Source organism: Oncorhynchus keta, chromosome 21 (genome assembly GCF_023373465.1).
Source record: "Oncorhynchus keta strain PuntledgeMale-10-30-2019 chromosome 21, Oket_V2, whole genome shotgun sequence".
Classification (NCBI taxonomy): domain Eukaryota; kingdom Metazoa; phylum Chordata; class Actinopteri; order Salmoniformes; family Salmonidae; genus Oncorhynchus; species Oncorhynchus keta.
In genome coordinates this window covers 42,457,958-42,476,408 of record NC_068441.1, presented here as the reverse complement: position 1 = coordinate 42,476,408, position 18,451 = coordinate 42,457,958, and the positions used below count along the sequence as shown (strand labels likewise).

The 18,451-nt window shown below is 44.2% G+C and overlaps 1 protein-coding gene across 1 annotated transcript; it reads left to right on the top strand.

Moving 5' to 3' along the window:
* Positions 1 to 1,017: 1,017 nt before the first annotated feature.
* LOC118400582 (Krueppel-like factor 15) lies at positions 1,018 to 17,549 on the top strand. Its single transcript, XM_035797575.2, has 3 exons — positions 1,018 to 1,196; positions 3,214 to 4,726; positions 14,977 to 17,549. The coding sequence occupies exons 2-3, from the start codon at positions 3,468 to 3,470 to the stop codon at positions 15,140 to 15,142; spliced, it is 1,425 nt and encodes a 474-aa protein (XP_035653468.1). The 5' UTR covers positions 1,018 to 1,196; positions 3,214 to 3,467; the 3' UTR covers positions 15,143 to 17,549.
* Positions 17,550 to 18,451: the final 902 nt, after the last annotated feature.

Sequence of the window (18,451 nt, the reverse complement as noted above, 5' to 3'; positions counted from 1 at the left end):
AATATAATTGAAATGTTATAAAATGAACTCAAATGAACTCGATGCATTCTGCCAGTCATATTCTGTTAAAGGTCCCCAAAGAGCACACATCCCTGGGTCACTCCTCTTTTCAGTTAGCTGCAGCTAGCGACTGGAACAAGCTGCAACAAACTCTCAAACTGGATGTTTGTACCATGTTTTGTGCTGCTGCCATGTTGTGTTGCTACCATGTTGTTGTCATGTTGTGTTGCTACCATGTTGTTGTCATGTTGTGTTGCTACCATGTTGTTGTCATGTTGTGTTGCTACCATGTTGTTGTCATGTTGTGTTGCTACCATGTTGTTGTCATGTTGTGTTGCTACCATGTTGTTGTCATGTTGTGTTGCTACCATGTTGTTGTCATGTTGTGTTGCTACCATGCTGTGTTTTCATGTGTTGCTTGCTGCCTTGCTATGTTGTCTTATGTCTCTCTTTATGTAGTGTTGTGTTGTCTCTCTTGATGTGATGTGTGTTTTATCCTATATTTCTATTGTATTTATTTATTTTCATCCCAGACCCCCGTCCGCAGGAGGCCTTTTACCTTTTGGTAGGCCATCATTGTAAATAAAAATGTGTTCTTAACTGACTTGCCTAGTTAAGCAAATATTAAATCAAATGAAATCAATTAAATTGATTATTTTCACATCCATGTCAATTTTCCATCCATGATCAATTGTTATGTTGCTTTCTATTGGGGTCATAGGAACCTCCTGAAAATAGACTACAAATCGGTCAACTTCCCCCGTCTCAATTTACTGCAACAGTTGTATCTGCTCCTCGTGCGATGGGCAGATAAGGAAGGGAGAAACAGATAAGGAAGGGAGAAACACTTCTGTCACTAAACATCCCACATGCAGGCGTACGCAACCTGATTGACAAATCCAGAAACCAGCCTTCGCGCTTCGTTGGCCAATTGCTGCACAGAGCTGGGTCGAGCCTTCAGATCCAACCTCTTATGTTGACTCATATAACACACACACACTACACGTACACCAGCAGTCATGTGACGGTAATATAGTACAACTACTCTGCCTCGCTGCTAATCAGTCTGAACGGTTCTGGTAGGCAAGTCTCAAGGACAAACCATGCATTCGAGATAGAGATTCCCCAACAAATGCAAAGGAAATACAATGCATTGGGATAAAATAAGGGATTTGTAAATGCTTTATTGAATAAAGGTAAGATGGAGTTTTACCGCATCTTTTCCTTGAGAATGAATTGGTTCTGCAAGAGATCGTGGGCGTGTGTTCGTTCCTCCAACCTATGACCATTCTGCAGCACTCACCGCTGGACGAAAACATGTTTACGTTGTAGCGGTGAAGCTGCACTTAATTGCGCATCCTATGCCACGGGATGGGCAGAAGATGTGATCGTTTGCTTCAAAACTAGAATCAATATGTTGACGGTTATGAGTTATGATAAAATGAGACAAGGAGAAGTTTAAAAAGTAGACTTTTTCGCCAGTAATCGGTAGAGATGTAAGCCTAGCCTACGGTGTTTAAATTGCTTTGCATGTGATTTACATTTGATCGCCTATATACGCTCATTTCTGTTCATTCTTGTTTTAAAATATTCTCAATGATTATGTTGTAATTATTCAGTGTTTGTTATGTAATAGCATGTAATGGCTGAATAATGTTTTGATGCACACGTGGCTTGACTAATAGAGATCATAAAAGCCCTGATATACTGTTTTTTATTCGGTGCATGTGACAAATAAAACCAGATTTGATTATAATCTATGAACAAGATAAACGGTCAAGCAGAAACAAATCTAATGACAACACATTTTATTTGTCGTGAACAAGATAAGTGGTCAAGCAGAAACAAATCTAATCAAATGTAAATTAATTTGTCACATGCGCGGAATAGAACAGTTGTATACCGTGAAATTGTTGCTTCCCAACGAGTAAAAATAAAACATGTAATTAAATAATAATAATGACGCGATAATCGCGTGTCATTCCACTACACGCGATTGGTGTTGATTTATTGCGGTTTGAGTGTTATAAACAACATGACAGGTGATTTATGCACTATTAGGAGCGCAGTGCTCACGGCTGCCTCACGCGGTGTTATTTTAATAATGTTGAAGGTTCCTTTGGAGGTTTATTTTCGGTCACTGAGCCAAGAGGCCCAGAGAAGGGGACAGACGGTCAGACATTGATGACCATCTAAGCTTTGCCAGGTTTTTTTTGTGTGTGTGGGTGGGTGGGGGTCAACGCTGCATGGATTTTGCAAATTAGATATGAAAAAAAACGGCAACGTTTTGTAAGATAAAATATATGAAAACGATTCCCTAAAACATTTGTTCAAATGACAGAATATTAAACGTGTGCATTTTTTTAGTCAAATGAACTTAACACTTATTTAAATGTAGCCTAAATGTGTGAGGCGAAGGTGTGCTTTGGCAGGAATAATTTACATTGCATCCATAGACACTCTTTCTGACACACACACTCTGCAGCAGCCACTGCACAGCTGTGGACTCACAACAGGAGGTGCTCATGTAGCCTCGACCCAAATGCTTCCATTCGTTTTAGTTTCCATCAGTGGAAATATGACTCCTTTGCCATTCTCACATATCCCACATATCTCATGCCTGACAAAAGTGTGAATCTGAGGGAACACATTTATATCTTTTGACCTGACAGCCATCACCTTCTATTTTCTGACTATACTGTAGTTGCTTTTTCAAGTCTTGCCCATTGTGCTGTTGTGTGTGTGTGTGTGTGTGTGTGTGTGTGTGTGTGTGTGTGTGTGTGTGTGTGTGTGTGTGTGTGTGTGTGTGTGTGTGTGTGTGTGTGTGCGTGTGTGTGTAACAGAGTGCATTCATCAAGTTATTTTGAATTGTTTTGAATCAGAAATACAAGTAAAGGAATGCGATAGCCTCCTATGCTCTCTGGTAACCACTTCAGCTCTCACGCCAACCGCGTGTGAACTTGACATGGAAACAGGCACAGCATTCCATATTTTGAACATGCAAGCCAGGAACAGAGAGGCGGAAGATCATTTGTTTCACAAGTGGTGCATTGGTGATTCATGACTTGTCTTTACAGTAGGCCTTGCCTCTGTTCTTTTGCCTGTAGACTCTTGTCTGTGTGTTCTTCTTACAGTGACATGCATTACTATGTATAAAATGTATTAATCTCAAAACTTCTCTCTCTTCTTCTCTCCTAATGGGTGTTTGTCTAGATATATCCTGGCTGGAAACCTTGGAATTAAAGTATTTTCCTACCGAAGCATTCTTCTTTTTTATCCTGAGAGAGAACAACAGGTGTTTCTCAATATTTTTTCTGCGAAGCGTGACCTTGCTGTGGTGACCCCTTCTGGGGTTTATTTGTTGACAGTTTCACGACAACAAGAGGAATAACCCTAACAAACTGTAATATCAGTAAGACAATTTTCAACACAAAGTGGAGTGACATTCTCTTGGCCCATAGCCAGGAATGGTGGATAACTTCCTAGTGAGCGGCGAGGAGACTTTCTTAACTTACGATAGCGCCCCTTCGGTGTATCACCTGTCTGACATGGTGACGGATGCAGGGACCTACCAGGTGATGCCCTCGCCCTTCTCCGAGGATGACCTGAGCGAGTCGTCAAGCCCTCGCTCCTGTTCTAGCCCCGACTCCCAAGTGCTCAGCTCCAGCTATGGCAGCAGCTCCAGCGCCGGGAGTTCAGACAGCATCCTGGACTTCCTGCTGTCCCAGACCTCCCTAGGCGGAGCAGGGACTGCGGCGGCCATCCCCATGTCACTGCCCACCTCTCTGTGGGACTCTCAGAGGGATGAGCCATCCCACCCTCATCCAGAGGCCTTGAAGGAGGAGAGTGTGGATTTCTCTGTCTGGTCCTTGGTGGACATGGAGCAGTCATCCTTCCAGCCCACATTGGAGGAGATAGAGGAGTTCCTGGAGGAGAACATGGAGGTGGTGTCATCCATGAAGCAGGAGGCCCGGGAGGGGGCCCTGGGGCTGGGTCTGGAGGAGATCATGGGGTTGGGGGTGGGACTGGAAGTGTACAGGGAGTCCTCATCCCCAGGGCCAAGGCTGGAGCCCGAGGCCAAGCATTCAGACCAAACTGTGTTTACCGAGAATGCCGCCACCACCACCGAGACCAAAATCACACCGGCCTCGCCGGCACAGGAGTCCATAGAAGGTCTGCACGAAGACAGGTCCAAGAGTGATTCATTATCCACCAGGTTTGGGACAACAGAGAGCTTTGCAAACTGTGGCAGCAGTGGGATGCCGGTCATCCTGCAGATCCAGCCCATGCAGATCAAAAAGGAACCCAGTTCCACGGCTCGTCATCATCCTCCCCAAGTCGTACAGCCTCCCCCTCAGCCGGCATCAGACATCAAAATTGCCCAGCTGCTGGTCAACATCCAGGGGCAGACCTTTGCCCTGGTTCCCCAGCTGCTGCCCTCCACCAGCCTTAATGTCTCCTCCAAGTTTGTGCGCATCGCTCCAGTGCCCATTGCAGCCAAGCCCCTGGGCCTCGGGGAGGTGCTGGTTGGGCTCCAGGGCCAAGGGCTCCATGTGGGGGGTCAGCAGTTTCAGAAGAACCCCGTGGCGGACCTCATCAAAATGCACAAATGCACTTTCCCCAGCTGTACCAAGATGTACACCAAGAGCAGCCACCTGAAAGCTCACCTCCGGAGACACACAGGGGAGAAGCCCTTTGCCTGCACCTGGCCAGGCTGTGGATGGAGGTGAGTGGGTGCTCGTTGACTACGATGATGATCATCATCATTTTATGGATTTGCTATGCCTAAAGGCCTTTAGACATTCAAGTTAGTAGACATATACCAATAGAAAACATACACCACTGAGCACATAAATTGATGATTCTTCATAATGAATTATGATAGCTGCAATGATCTCATCACACGTTATCAGAATTGTATTTGGCAGGGTTTTGAAGTTAAAGAGTTTAAGACATCCTGTCTTGAGATTTGAATGACATTGCTAGGTTACGGCAGGTTGTATAAAGAGTGCTTAGGGTGAGTGACTAGTCAGTGATCCCAAGCTGTCACAAGCATGTCTGAGATATGGAGGGGGTATTATCACTTGTTGTTATTGTTTGGCCTTTCTGGACACATTGGGGTAATGATATGTCAATGGGACAACCCAGCAAATGTCTTGAGGACATTCCGCGACATTCCCATTACGTCCCTTATGGGTTTTGGCACAACAATATCCCTCTGACGTTCTGAGAACGTTGTGTATTGGTCGCAAGGGAATGTTCTCTGAGGGACCTTTGTCTAGTTCCCTGGACATCACTGAGGACCAAATCAGATCTTTTTAGGACATTCTCAGGAATTTCATTGTACTCGTTCTTAGGGCTTTGGGTCATGGTCCCAAGGGAACGTTCTTTGGGGGACCTTTTTCTAGTTCCCTGTTTGACCTGGTGCCGTCCCCAAATATGTTTTAGGAAGTTCTTAGGACGTTGTATCATGGTCCTCTGATGCTCCCCCGATTGTCCTAGGTGTCCCAAACCATTATAAGTAATGAAACGGGATCTGAGTTTTAAGGTAAGTTGTACGCTGTTCAGCTAAAATAGTGTAAAAATATAGAAACAATATTGTTAAATGATCACTTCATACTGACTTTTCAATGTGATCCCACCTGGGATTTGATCTCACATCCTTTGGATTTGAGGTATACTGCTCTTTATGCTGTGCCAAAAGCTGTACAATTTCCCTGACACATTCATTACCTATAATACATCTCTGCTCCTAGCAAAGGAGTGCCATCTCCACTGCTATTGTAATTATCAGTCAATCTGACTATTCTCTCATTGATTTACTTATTTCAGAAATTTGAGTTTGGATTGTTAATATAGTTTTCTGATGTTGGTGGGGCATATTGTTCTGTTTTAATGTTACTGCTGAATCACTATGATAGATATCATCGTTTTTCGTGGGTGTATTTTTAACAGAGCTGAGATTTGCGAAGGGTAGTAATAGGGACTAGAGGTGAAATCAGTCATTGATACAGACAAGGTGGCAAAGCAGGGCAATCGGAACACTGTGAACCAAGAGATTGTCTGTGCAAATCCCAGGTGAGGACATGTTAAATAATAATTACTGTATCAATAAACATACACAGTGTAATATATGTATGTTGTTAAAAGCACAGTTTGTGTGTGGGTGTCCCTGGCATTGCCAAAAGACAAAGAGCTGTGAATGGATCAGTGAGGGCCTTGATGGACCATGGTAGAACGTTTAATTCATTTTTTGGGGGGGAGAACATTTATTTGAGACCATCAGTAATTTTTTTAACCTTTATTTAACTAGGCAAGTCAGTTAAGAACAAATTCTTATTTTCAATGACGACCTAGGAACAGTGGGTTAACTGCCTTGTTCAGGGGCAGAACGACAGATTCTTACCTTGTCAGCTCGGGGATTCAGATCTTGCAACCTTTCGGTTACAAGTCCAACACTCTGACCACAAGGCTAACTGACGCCCCAGTAAACTGGGAACTATAGAAAAACCTCCAGGGGACCATGACACAACGTCCCAAGAACATCCTAAAAATGTCCCCAAAACAAACCGGGAACTAGACAAAACCTCCAGGGGACCATGACACAACATCCCAAGAACATCCTAAAAATGTCCCCAGAACAAACTGGGAACTAGACAAAACCTCAAGGGGATCATGACACAACATCCTGATGACATTAGGCAACCATTTTGTGATGCCCCGGCACGTCCTAACAACTCATTGTTGTTAGCAGGGAAGTTCACTTTACAGTACAAGCTGGGTGTCATGTTTCTCAATTGAAGGCAGCTTTTGTACCACAGACTGTGACTGGCACCCAAATTGACCAGTCCGATGAGGTCATCAATTAGCGCCAGTGAGTGGCTTAAAGTGAGACTTCACAGGATCCAGAGGCTCCTTCAGGTAATAATGCTTAATGTGCGTCCCAGATGGCACCCTATTCCCTACATAGTACACTATTTTTGACCAGGGAATAGGGTGCCATTTGAGATTCAGCCTTAAAGACTTCCTCTCTCACAGCATCAAGCTTTCAGAGTAGGTGCAGCATTCCTTCTGGTTAACATGGATTTGAGTTGCTTGTTTCATTTTGGCTAATTGGCGATCACTCGACATGCTATTCCTTCACTGCAGCGCTGTGAATCCTTTCACTTGTCTACCACTCAGTGATATTCCCTTTGGGGACTTCCTGGTAAGTACTTATAATCAAGACGGTGTCTCTTTAAGAAATTGAAGGTATTTGACTTTTATTTATTTAACCTTTTTTTAAGGCAAGTCAGTTAAGAACAAATTCTTATTTACAATGATGGCCTACCAAAAGACAAAAGGCCTCTCCGATGGGGGCTGGGATAAAAAAAATATAAATATAGGACAAAACACACATCACGACAAGAGATACAACACTAAATAAAGAGAGACCTAAGACAACAACACAGCATGGTAGCAACACAACACGGTAGAAGCACATGACAACAACACGGTAGCAACACAACATGGCAGCAGCACAAAACATGGTACAAATATTCTTGGCTAACAGCACAATGGGCAAGACTTGCAAAAACAACTACAGTATAGTCAGAAAATAGAAGGTGAATGCTGTCAGGCTGCGATCAAAGTTTTAATTGGAGGTTTGTCAAAAGATATAAATGTGTTCCCTCAAATTCACACTTTTGTCAGGCATGAGATATCTGGGATATGTGAGAATGGTGTTGGTGTCATATTTCCACTGGTGGAAACTAAAACTAACCAAAGCATTTGGTTCGAGGCTACATGAGCAACTCCTGTTGTGAGTCCACAGCTGTGCAGTGGCTGCTGCAGAATGTGTGTGTCAAAAAGAGTGTCTACGGATGTCTTCATCAACAAGATCTCATTGTATCCCTCAAAATGGAGTCGAGTCTATTTTTGGGTAGTTCTGTGTGTTTACATGATAAAAACAGAAACAAGTCAAATGTTTATCCTTTGATTCCGAGTGGTTAAGGTTAGGGCCATGGTTTGGGAAGACTTAAAACAAAATAATAAAAAAACGACATGCTATTACCATCAAGTATCCTCAAGGCTTGCGAGAGCATTGTAAACTATGGTAATGCATTGGTCTGAGCAGCACACTTTGGCACTGAACATCATGAGTTCGCACCCAGTGTTGGGCAATTGATGTTCTTTTTTTGTGAGCGCTGAGGAATGTATATAGTGATTTTTTCAGGACCTTTTCAAATGTCCGATATCGAAGTCTATTTGTAGTGATCAGGCTGGTCATGATCTGAATAGGGGTGTCAGTTTTCAACCGTGTGTGTGTGTGCTTGTGTGTGTTTGTATGTGTGTGTTTGAGCTCGCATTGATGAGTGTGCATGCGTAAGAGCGTTGGTGTGTGTGTGTGTGTGTGTGTGTGTGTGTGTGTGTGTGTGTGTGTGTGTGTGTGTGTGTGTGTGTGTGTGTGTGTGTGTGTGTGTGTGTGTGTGTGTGTGTGTGTGTGTGTGTGTGTGTGTGTGTGTGTGTGTGTGTGTGTGTGATGGAGGGTGTGTGATGGAGGGTGTGTGATGGAGTGTGTGACTCTTGGCACTCAGCTGCCTGATTTCCTGAGGACACAGGGTCAGTCGGAGAGAGTGACAGTCTCGAGTGAAAGAGTGTAACCTTTGGCTTTGTAAGCCAGGGGGGAATGCATTTATATGCTCTGGCCTGCAAATACCTTACTGAGTATAGGTGGCTAACACATGGACAAAGTACAAGTAGGGATATGTGAATTGTGACTGTACTTACAAAGAGGTGGACTAGGTAACGTGTGTGTTAGTGTGTGTGTGTGTTCGTGTGTGTGTGTAACAGAGTGCATTCTGTTGTGCAGGGATAGAATTTGTAATGTTTTACACAACCATTTATGCCAATAGAGCAAAAGATTAGTCTGTCACTTTGTGAGTGACGTTTGTCTTCAGATCTTAGTAATCTCGCTTACCGAGAAGTAAAGTTATCTCGCGGAAGATTGTAATTTCTTTTTTTTACTTCTGGGGGGATTACTGTTAAAGTGTGATTACCTTTGTGCAAGGAAGGAAGTGAAGTGTCTTGCCTTGCAAACGGAAACTCTCTGCCAAACTAATATCACCCATGTTTATCATGGCCAAAAAGCACATTTTTGGTTTTCATGAATTTTTACAATTTAGACAATTTTTTACTTTGTGGCTGTGGAATCTAGTGGAAAACTATATAATCGGCCTCCCGGTCCGTGGGGCGACGCACAATTGGCCTAGCATTGTCCGGGTTAGGGAGGGCTTGGTCGGTAGGGATGTCCTTGTCTCATCGCGACTCCTGTGGCGGGCCGGGCGCAGTGAGCGCTAACCAAGGTTGCCAGGTGCACGGTGTACCCTCCGACACATTGGTGCAGCTGGCTTCCGGGTTGGATGCGCGCTGTGTTAAGAAGCAGTACGGCTGGTTGGGTTGTGTATCGGAGGACGCATGACTTTCAACCTTCGTCTCTCCCGAGCCATACGGGAGTTGTAGCGATGAGACAAGATAGTAGCTACTACAACAATTGGAAACCACAAAATTGGGGAGAAAAAACGGGTAAAAAAAAATAATAATAATAATAAATAAAATAAAACTATATAATCTGCACACAGGCTTGAAAATCACCACACCAGTTTAAGAACTTTCTTTGCCCAATCCTGATTCGTTCAAATAATAATTGACGAAAACCCCACACCAGGAACTACTGCTGCTCATAATCACATAATTCTACGTGAGTCTTGACAGATTCATCTGTCCACCAAAATTTGTCCATGAGAGTTTAAGATCTCAGGGAAAGTATGATGTCACTGAAGTTTTGGGGCGGCCGTGTATTTGTAATGTATTTGTAATGCATTTGTATTGTGTTTGTAATGTATTTGTATTGTATGTGTGTTTGTTTTGTATTTGTAATGTATTTGTTTTGTATTGTACTTGTAATGTATTTATTTTGTATTGTATTTGTTTTGTATTTGTTTTGTATTTGTAATGTATTTGTCACGCCTTGGTCTTAGTATTTTGTGTTTTCTTTAATTATTTGGTCAGGCCAGGGTGTGACATGGGTTTATGTTGTTGTATTTCGTATTGGGGTTTTTGTATTATTGGGATTGCGGCTGAGTAGGGGTGTTGTATGGGCTTGGCTGCCTGAGGCGGTTCTCAATCAGAGTCAGGTGATTCTCGTTGTCTCTGATTGGGAACCGTATTTAGGTAGCCTGGTTTCGCTTTGTATTTTGTGGGTGATTGACTGAGTCAGACCTGAGCCTACTCTCCCTGTTAATCGTGAAGAGCAGTTTCAGTGGGAGAGGCTGCACCCCTTGGAGAATTGGATATGGGAGGAGGAACTGGACGGAAAAGGACCCTGGGCTCAGCCTGGTGAATATCGCCGCCCCAAGGAGGAAATAGAGGCGGCAAAAGCGGAGAGGCGCTGGTATGAGGAGGCAGCACGGCGACGCGGATGGAAGCCCGAGGGGGGGCTTAATGGGAGTATGGCTATGCCAGGTAGGAGACCTGCGCAAACTCCCTGTGCTTACCGGTGGGCTAGAGAGACCGGGCAGACACCGTGTTATGCTATGGACCGTGTTATGCTATGGAGCGCACAGTGTTTCCAGTGCGGGTGCATAGCCCGGTGCAGTTCATACCAGCCCTTCGTATTGGCCGGGCTAGTGTGGGCATCGAGCCAGGTAAGCTTGGGCAGGCTCGGTGCTCAAGAGCTCCAGTGCGCCTGCACGGTCCTGTCTATCCAGAGCCACCTCCACACACCAGTCCTCCGGTAGCAGCTCCCCGCACCAGGCTTCCTGCGTGTGTCCTCAATCCTGTAGCACCAGTTCCAGCACCACGCACCAGGCCTTCTGTGCGCCTCGCCTGTTCAGCACAGCCAGAGCCTTCCTTCCCTCCTGCGCTGTCGGAGTCTCTCGCCTGTTCAGCACAGCCAGAGCCTTCCTTCCCTCCTGCGCTACTGGAGTCTCCTGTCTGTTCAGCGCTATCAGAGCCTTCCTTCCCTCCTGCGCTGTCGGAGTCTCCCGCCTGTTCAGCGCTATCAGAGCCTTCCTCCTCTACAGGGCTGCCGGAGCCTCCTGCCTGTTCGGAGCAGCCTGAGCTGCCAGTCTGCAGGGAGCTGTCAGTCTGCAAGGTGCTGTCAGTCTGCATGAAGCAGCCAGAGCTGTCAGTCTGCAAAGAGCTGTCAGTCTGCAAAGAGCTGCCAGTCTGCAGGGTGCTGTCAGCCTGCATGGAGCAGTCAGAGCTGTCAGTCTGCATGACGCAGCCAGAGCTGTCAGTCTGCAAGGAGCTGCCAGTCTGCAAGGAGCTGCCAGTCTGCAAGGAGCTGTCAGTCTGCAAGGAGCTACCAGTCTGCACGGTGCTGTCAGCCTGCATGGAGCAGTCAGAGCTGTCAGTCTGCATAAAGCAGCCAGAGCTGTCAGCCTGCATGGAGCAGTCAAAGCTGTCAGTCTGCATGAAGCAGCCAGAGCTGTCAGCCTGCATGGAGGAGTCAAAGCTGTCAGTCTGTTCGAAGCAGCCAGAGCTGCCAGTCTGCAAGGAGCTGTCAGCCTGCATGGAGCTGTCAGAGCTGTCAGTCTGCAAGGAGCTGTCAGTCTGCATAGAGCAGCTAGATCCGCCAGTCAGCCATGATCTTCTAGATCTGCCAGTCAACCAGATTCTTCCAGATCTGCCAGTCAACCAGTCTCTTCCAGATCTGCTAGTCAACCAGAATCTTCCAGATCCGCTAGCCAGCCAGGATCTACCGGAGCCTACTACCTGCCTGAGCTTCATCTCAGTACTGGGCTTCCTCTCAGTACTGGGCTTCCTCTCAGTACTGGGCTTTCTCTCAGTACTGGGCTTCCCCTCAGTTCCGGGCTGCCCTCAGTCCCGAGCTGCCCCTCAGCCCCAAGCTTCCCCTCAGTCCCGAGCTGCCTCAGTCCCGAGCTGCCCCACAGTCCCGAGCTGCCCCTCAGTCCCGAGCTGCCCCTCAGTCCCGAGATGCCCCTCAGTCACAAGCTGCTCCTCAGTTCTGTGGGGTTCTGGGTGAGGACTATTAGGCCATGGTCGGCGGCGAGGGTGGATTATCCCAGGACTCGAAGGGGAGGAACTAGGACATTAATGGAGTGGGGTCCACGTCCCGAGCCGGAACCGCCACCATGGACAGACGCCCACCCGGACCCTCCCTATGGTTTTGAGGTGCGTCTGGGAGTCCGAACCTTAGGGGGGGGGGGGGTTCTGTCACGCCTTGGTCTTAGTATTTTGTGTTTTCTTTAATTATTTGGTCAGGCCAGAGTGTGACATGGGTTTATGTTGTTGTATTTCGTATTGGGGTTTTTGTATTATTGGGATTGCGGCTGAGTAGGGGTGTTGTATGGGCTTGGCTGCCTGAGGCGGTTCTCAATCAGAGTCAGGTGATTCTCGTTGTCTCTGATTGGGAACCGTATTTAGGTAGCCTGGTTTCGCTTTGTATTTCGTGGGTGATTGTTCCTGTCTCTGTGTAGTTTCACCAGATAGGCTGTATTAGGTTTCACGTTCCGTTTGTTGTTTTGTATTTTGTAAGTTATTTCATGTGTCACTTTGTTCATTAATGTCATGAGTAACCACCACGCTGCATTTCGGTCCGACTCTCTTTCGACAAACGAGGAACGACGTTACAGTATTTGTTTTGTCATGTATTTGTAATGCATTTGTAATTTATTTGTAATAGTCTGTCCCAGTAGATGAGCAGCAAAAATCCCACTAGTAGTTATCCAGGCAATGCATCTCATCCCTACAACATGGGTCTTGTCTGGACACAAAGACCAGATTTAGGGAGAGAGAAGGTAGGGCAAGAAACAGAAAGAGTGGATGAATATAAATGGAGGAAGAGAAGGAGGGAGAGAGAAGGTAGGGCAAGAAACAGAAAGAGTGGATGAATATAAATGGAGGAAGAGAAGGATAGGGAGAGAGAAGGTAGGGCAAGAAAGAGAGAGAGTGAAGGAATATAAATGGAGGAAGAGAAGGATAGGGAGAGAGAAGGTAGGGCAAGAAAAAGAGAGAGTGAAGGAATATAAATGGAGGAAGAGAAGGATAGGGAGAGAGAAGGTAGGGCAAGAAAAAGAGAGAGTGAAGGAATATAAATGGAGGAAGAGAAGGATAGGGAGAGAGAAGGTAGGGCAAGAAAGAGAGAGAGTGAAGGAATATAAATGGAGGAAGAGAAGGATAGGGAGAGAGAAGGTAGGGCAAGAAAGAGAGAGAGTGGGGAAATGTAAATGGAGGAGGAGAGAGAGAGAGAAGGTAGGGCAAGAGGGGCCTGTTTCAGGTTTGTACACACAATCAGTCTGATGGAAACTGGTGTGGAAATGAGATGAAGAAAAGGCTAAGTGCTGAATAGCATGACAGTGTGATAGGAACGTCTAGGCTGGCAGACTGCTTGAAAAGGGAGCAGGATCGATGTGAGGCTGATATGTTTACAGTTGGACAGAGGGACAAACATGCGAACAGATACACGTGTAAACACACACATACAGGTATGGGAATGTTGTGTGCACGCACGCACACAAACATACATAATACACTCATGTGCACACAGTCTCTGTGTCCTTTTCTCTCTCTCTCTGTCTCTCTCTCTCTGTCTCTGTATCTGTCTCTGTCTCTGTCTCTGTCTCTGTCTCTCTCTCTCTCTTTCTCTCTCTCTCTCTCTCTCTCTCTCTCTCTCTCTCTCTCTCTCTCTCTCTCTCTCTCTCACACAAATACCAAAATCTAATTAAATCTCCCCATATTTCATCTAGCATCTAGAGTTGACATCGATTTCACTCCATCACCCATCACAAGGACGTGGGGGGGATTCTTAGTAGTATTGTGCCCACACGTGAGAGGAATGTTGAACAGGATAGGGCCAAGATGAGAAGCTACCGTACTCTACAGACTTTACTACTCTCTAGCCGCCACCATGGGCCTCCGTACACCAGTTCTAGAGCAGTAGCAGTAGAGAGTAGTAGAGCTTGTGTCATTATGTGCTCTGAATGTTTGCCCTAGATTCGTACTGTTGTATAAACTGGCTACAATCTACTTATAAACGCTTTTCAACACCCGTTACAGGGTTTTTACATGTCTGCACTGTAATTGATTATTAGCTGACTGTTATTAATAACAATGTTATTATTTTATTACTATCATTTGACTATAAGCCATTATTTTGAGAGTCACTGCTGTAGTCCTTCTGTAGTTGCCGATCTACTGAGATTGGCTCGCTGAGTCTAAACCTCTTCTCTCCTTTCCTTGTGGTTTGGGGACTCATGTTTTATGTGTGTGTGACAGATAGTAAATTGGGTTTTATACCGACTCCGCAGCTAAATCACAGGCTCCAGATTGCATGAATTCGTCATCCTGTCAGATCTGGCTGTAACATCTGGGAGACAGAAAGAGCTAGGCTTGTGAGAGACTGCTGGGAGGCCAATAGTTGTCATGCCTTAAGCTTTATCCATCTGTTTCACGCTATCGCTAACTATTTAGAATTTCCTCATAGCATTTCTCCAGGGTTTATTCCTGGGTTTTAAGCTAGCACTAACTAGCTAACAATGATCTGCATAGCACTGGTAAGGTAATGTGTTTTAAGTTAGCATGAACCTTTTTTGTATTGCCATTCCTTAAGCTTAGCCGAACCATGTGTTTTAAGCTAATTATTTAGCATTGCTAGTCTTGCTTTAGGGTTCATTATTATGAGCCGTCCTCCCCTCATCAGCCTCCTGTGAACTTCGTGCTGTAAAATTACTTTTACTATCGTGACTGTAGACAAATCTGTATATCTTACCATTTCGGAATCACTGTCAACATTTAACAATAATATGGAATGAAACTAAAAGCAAATTCTCTTGTCTGTTGCTATGTCAAAGAAAATAAAAAGTATAATTCTGAAAAAAATAAACATATCACATTACATATGTAAACAATAATGTTTTATTCTGTTCTATTTTAAAATCATTGACATCTCTCTCCTATCTGTGTCTCTCCCAGGTTCTCGAGGTCAGATGAGCTGTCGCGACACCGGCGGTCGCACTCAGGGATCAAGCCCTACCAGTGTCCAGTGTGTGAGAAGAAATTTGCCCGCAGTGACCATCTGTCAAAACACATCAAAGTCCACCGCTTTCCGCGAAGCCGGACACTGCGCACAACAAACTGACCACACCCGGATGACTCTTCAATGGACACAGTCCAAAGGAGCACAGAATGTGTGTCTGTGAGATGGAATTTGTGTTAATGTGCTTGTGTGAGAGTGTGGTATGACTTACGGGGGGAGAGAGAGAAAAAGAGCCAGAGAGAGAAAGAGCTAGAAAAAGAGGGGTCGAGAGAGCGCGAGCACGAGCACGAGAGAGCGATGGCGATGGAAGATTTATGTGTGTGCCTTGCCTTTTAGAGAGATCTATAACAGTGGTCTTGTGCTATAATTTATTGTTGAAAGCAAAAGCAAAACCAACACGACACTTACCATCTTCTCAGTAATCAACGTTTCTTGAGATTCTTATTGCTGTTGGTATTTCGTACTCTTTTTATTTGTTTTTCTGTTCAGTCTTTATCTTCTTTACAATGAAAGATTGTTTTCATTTGAGATGAAATGTATTAATTGCTTCAGTAATAGCCTTGCGTTTCTATTTTACCTGGATATAACTGCCTTTTACCTTGTTAAGAAGTGCCAATGTCTTTGACATTCCTCATCCAAGTCAGGTTGAAGTTTGCCTGGAAATGTTCTCCTTGTTTTTTGCCTTGTCACTCATAGCTCTTTGAGGGTAAAGAATAGCTTACTCATTCATCACACTGTTGGTTCAAAGGGAGTGGCAGAGCGTATTGGCAATTCTGTACATAAACTACTGATAACAAATATGAACATGTCGCTATAAGCTACTGGGACTCTTCTCAAGTTCCAGAAAAACTTCCCCGGCTCAGATTCTGAGACAAGGCGGATGAAAGTAAAAGAACGGAACAAAGAAAGAATTGCGCACATTTATGATTGTTGATTGTTTTATGTGTAAAAAAAAAGCCTTCCAATCAGTGTTAGATTTTGTATTCAGCTTTTTATTCTAAACTCATGTTGTGTATTTGTTGGTCTTTTTCGTGTCAGTGGCTCAAGCCGTTCGTAAGACACTTGTCTGGCCTTAACCCACCACAGCATCCTTACTAGGAAGGCAAAATGGTCAAATAACAAGTGACTCATTGCAGGCGTGTTTTATGGATTAATGGTGGTATGGTTTGAGAGAATGAGGAAGGAGAATTGGAAATGCATAATCCTTTAATCCTGTACATGGAATTGAATCTCAATTAGCTTTTTCTCTCCTTTTTGCTGTTGACACAAAATCTGCCTCAAATCAGCTCCACAAACTGATCTGTTACTGGAATACCCCAGAAGCTCTTGCCCTCACACGGTTATGTTGGAGTGAGGTTATCATGTATGTGGATACCACTACACCACGGTGCTGAACAACCAGAAGAACTGCCTTCTGGAAGCTGTTGTCATAACACACTTATTAGGCCATGGCACAGTTGTCATTATTCTTGATGTCCTGTTTGCTCTTGAGACTTGTTTGTTAAGTACGCCACGCCCTGTTGTGAAAGTACGGTGTGTGAGACACCATTCATGCATAGATAATGTAATGTTCGCAGATGAAAAAGCAGGGGTACATTATATTGTACATAATTCCTTTCATTCAATTTTTGAATTTTTAATGCTTGTTTAAACACAGGTGTTTTATCGCATCCTATGAATGCATGTGAATATGCAGGAGTGTACATAGCTACACAGAAGTCTATTGTAATAACATATCTTAAGGCCAAGATTCAGGACTCTATTCAATCTGTAAAGCTGAAGCGTCATGTCTGATTGAGCTGACATATGCAGTGTTTACCGTGAATCCAGTCTCCGCTAAACAGGAACCTTGCCTTGAAATTAAATCACTCTGTAAAGCTGAACTTCTGCGATGGGGATTGAATAGAGCCCTCAATCAGATCAAGCGTTAATCGGCGATAGCCGACACCTGCATAGCTGATGTTTTGGCGTTGTCTGAACTGGGTTGGAGCGCTCAAATCGTTGAGCAGCTGCTCTTGTTTTCTTTTTCATGAAGCCACACCCATCCCACTTGCATTAGAAGTTCAGAACGAGAAAGTCTAGGCTATATAGAAATAATGATGCTCATTGAAAATCATTCAACAGAATATTAAGGATTTTTATCAGCCTAATAGAGGTGTAGATTCCATTTCGCATTCCAGTGTTCCAACTTGTAAACAAGGCTGCATGGGATTTCTCTTAATGCGACTTTGCAGCCAATGGCAATGTCCCCTTTAGGTATAATGCCGGGAGCCACTTGTGGATTTGACAGCTCCAACACAGTTCCACCTCGGACACCGTCAAAACATCAGCTATGTGGATGGCAGCTAATCCGGATCTGATTGAATCGGACCCTTAGTTTGTGGTTGTGTAGATTTCTAGTATACGCCCTAAATGTGTACATAACAAAACATTTCAAAACATCAATATATTATATATTTTTTCTTTGTTCTACCCAAGATGCATTTACAAATAAAATTTTAAGAAGCGATCCTGTGATCATTACTTTTTATTATTTCTTCAAATTTGATCTTGTGACTTTATTAAAGAAATGTATTCTTAATGTTAAGGGGCAACACATTGTTAAAAGTAAGTGTCCAGTGAAAATTTCACTTTTAAAAGTGAAATTTTCTGTTAAATCATACCCAAAATAATGTTGGGTACTCAAATGTATGGCCAAAGCATAAATTGGAGGGGAAAAAAACACTTTAAAAAATGTATCTCAAACAGACCGTTTCAAAAATGCTTGCTATTTCCTCATAAAAGATGATGTCATCCTCCTCAGAAGGATGAGCTGGCCAATAAGCGATTTACTTGCATGAATATAAGTACTGGTATACTCCCACAAGATTCTGTTGTAGGGCTATGCCCACACCATTCAAACACAAAAGAGCAGCTTTTTAACATACTTAACTACCATTTTTGGAAAGAAAACTATTTCATTCATATAGTAATTAATTATAGGTCGTATTTCATAGAAATCTGGAAACACTGGACACTTTAACAAAATATATACAGTACCGGTCAAAAGTTTGGCCTCAACTCAAGGATTTTGTGAAGTGCACCAGTCCCTCCTGCAGCAAAGCACCCCCACAACATGATGCTGCCACCCACGTGCTTCACGGTTGGGATGGTGTTCTTCGGCTTGCAAGCCTCACCCTTTTTCCTCCAAACATAACGATGGTCATTACGGCCGAACAGTTTTATTTTTGTTTCATCAGACCAGAGGATATTTCTCCAAAAAGTATGATCTTTCTCCCCATGTGCAGTTGCAAACCGTAGTCTAGCTTTTTATGGCAGTTTAGGAGCAGTGGCTTCTTCCTTGCTGAGCGGTATTTCAGGTTATTTCGATATGATGGCTGTGTTGTCCCATGGTGTTTATACTTGTGTACT

Coding starts and splice junctions, on each gene's coding strand:
- LOC118400582 (XM_035797575.2), top strand. CDS start 3,468: ATGGTGGATAACTTCCTAGTGAGCGGCGAGGAGACTTTCTTAACTTAC. Junction 4,727..14,976: donor TGGCCAGGCTGTGGATGGAG/GTGAGTGGGTGC, acceptor TGTCTCTCCCAG/GTTCTCGAGGTCAGATGAGC.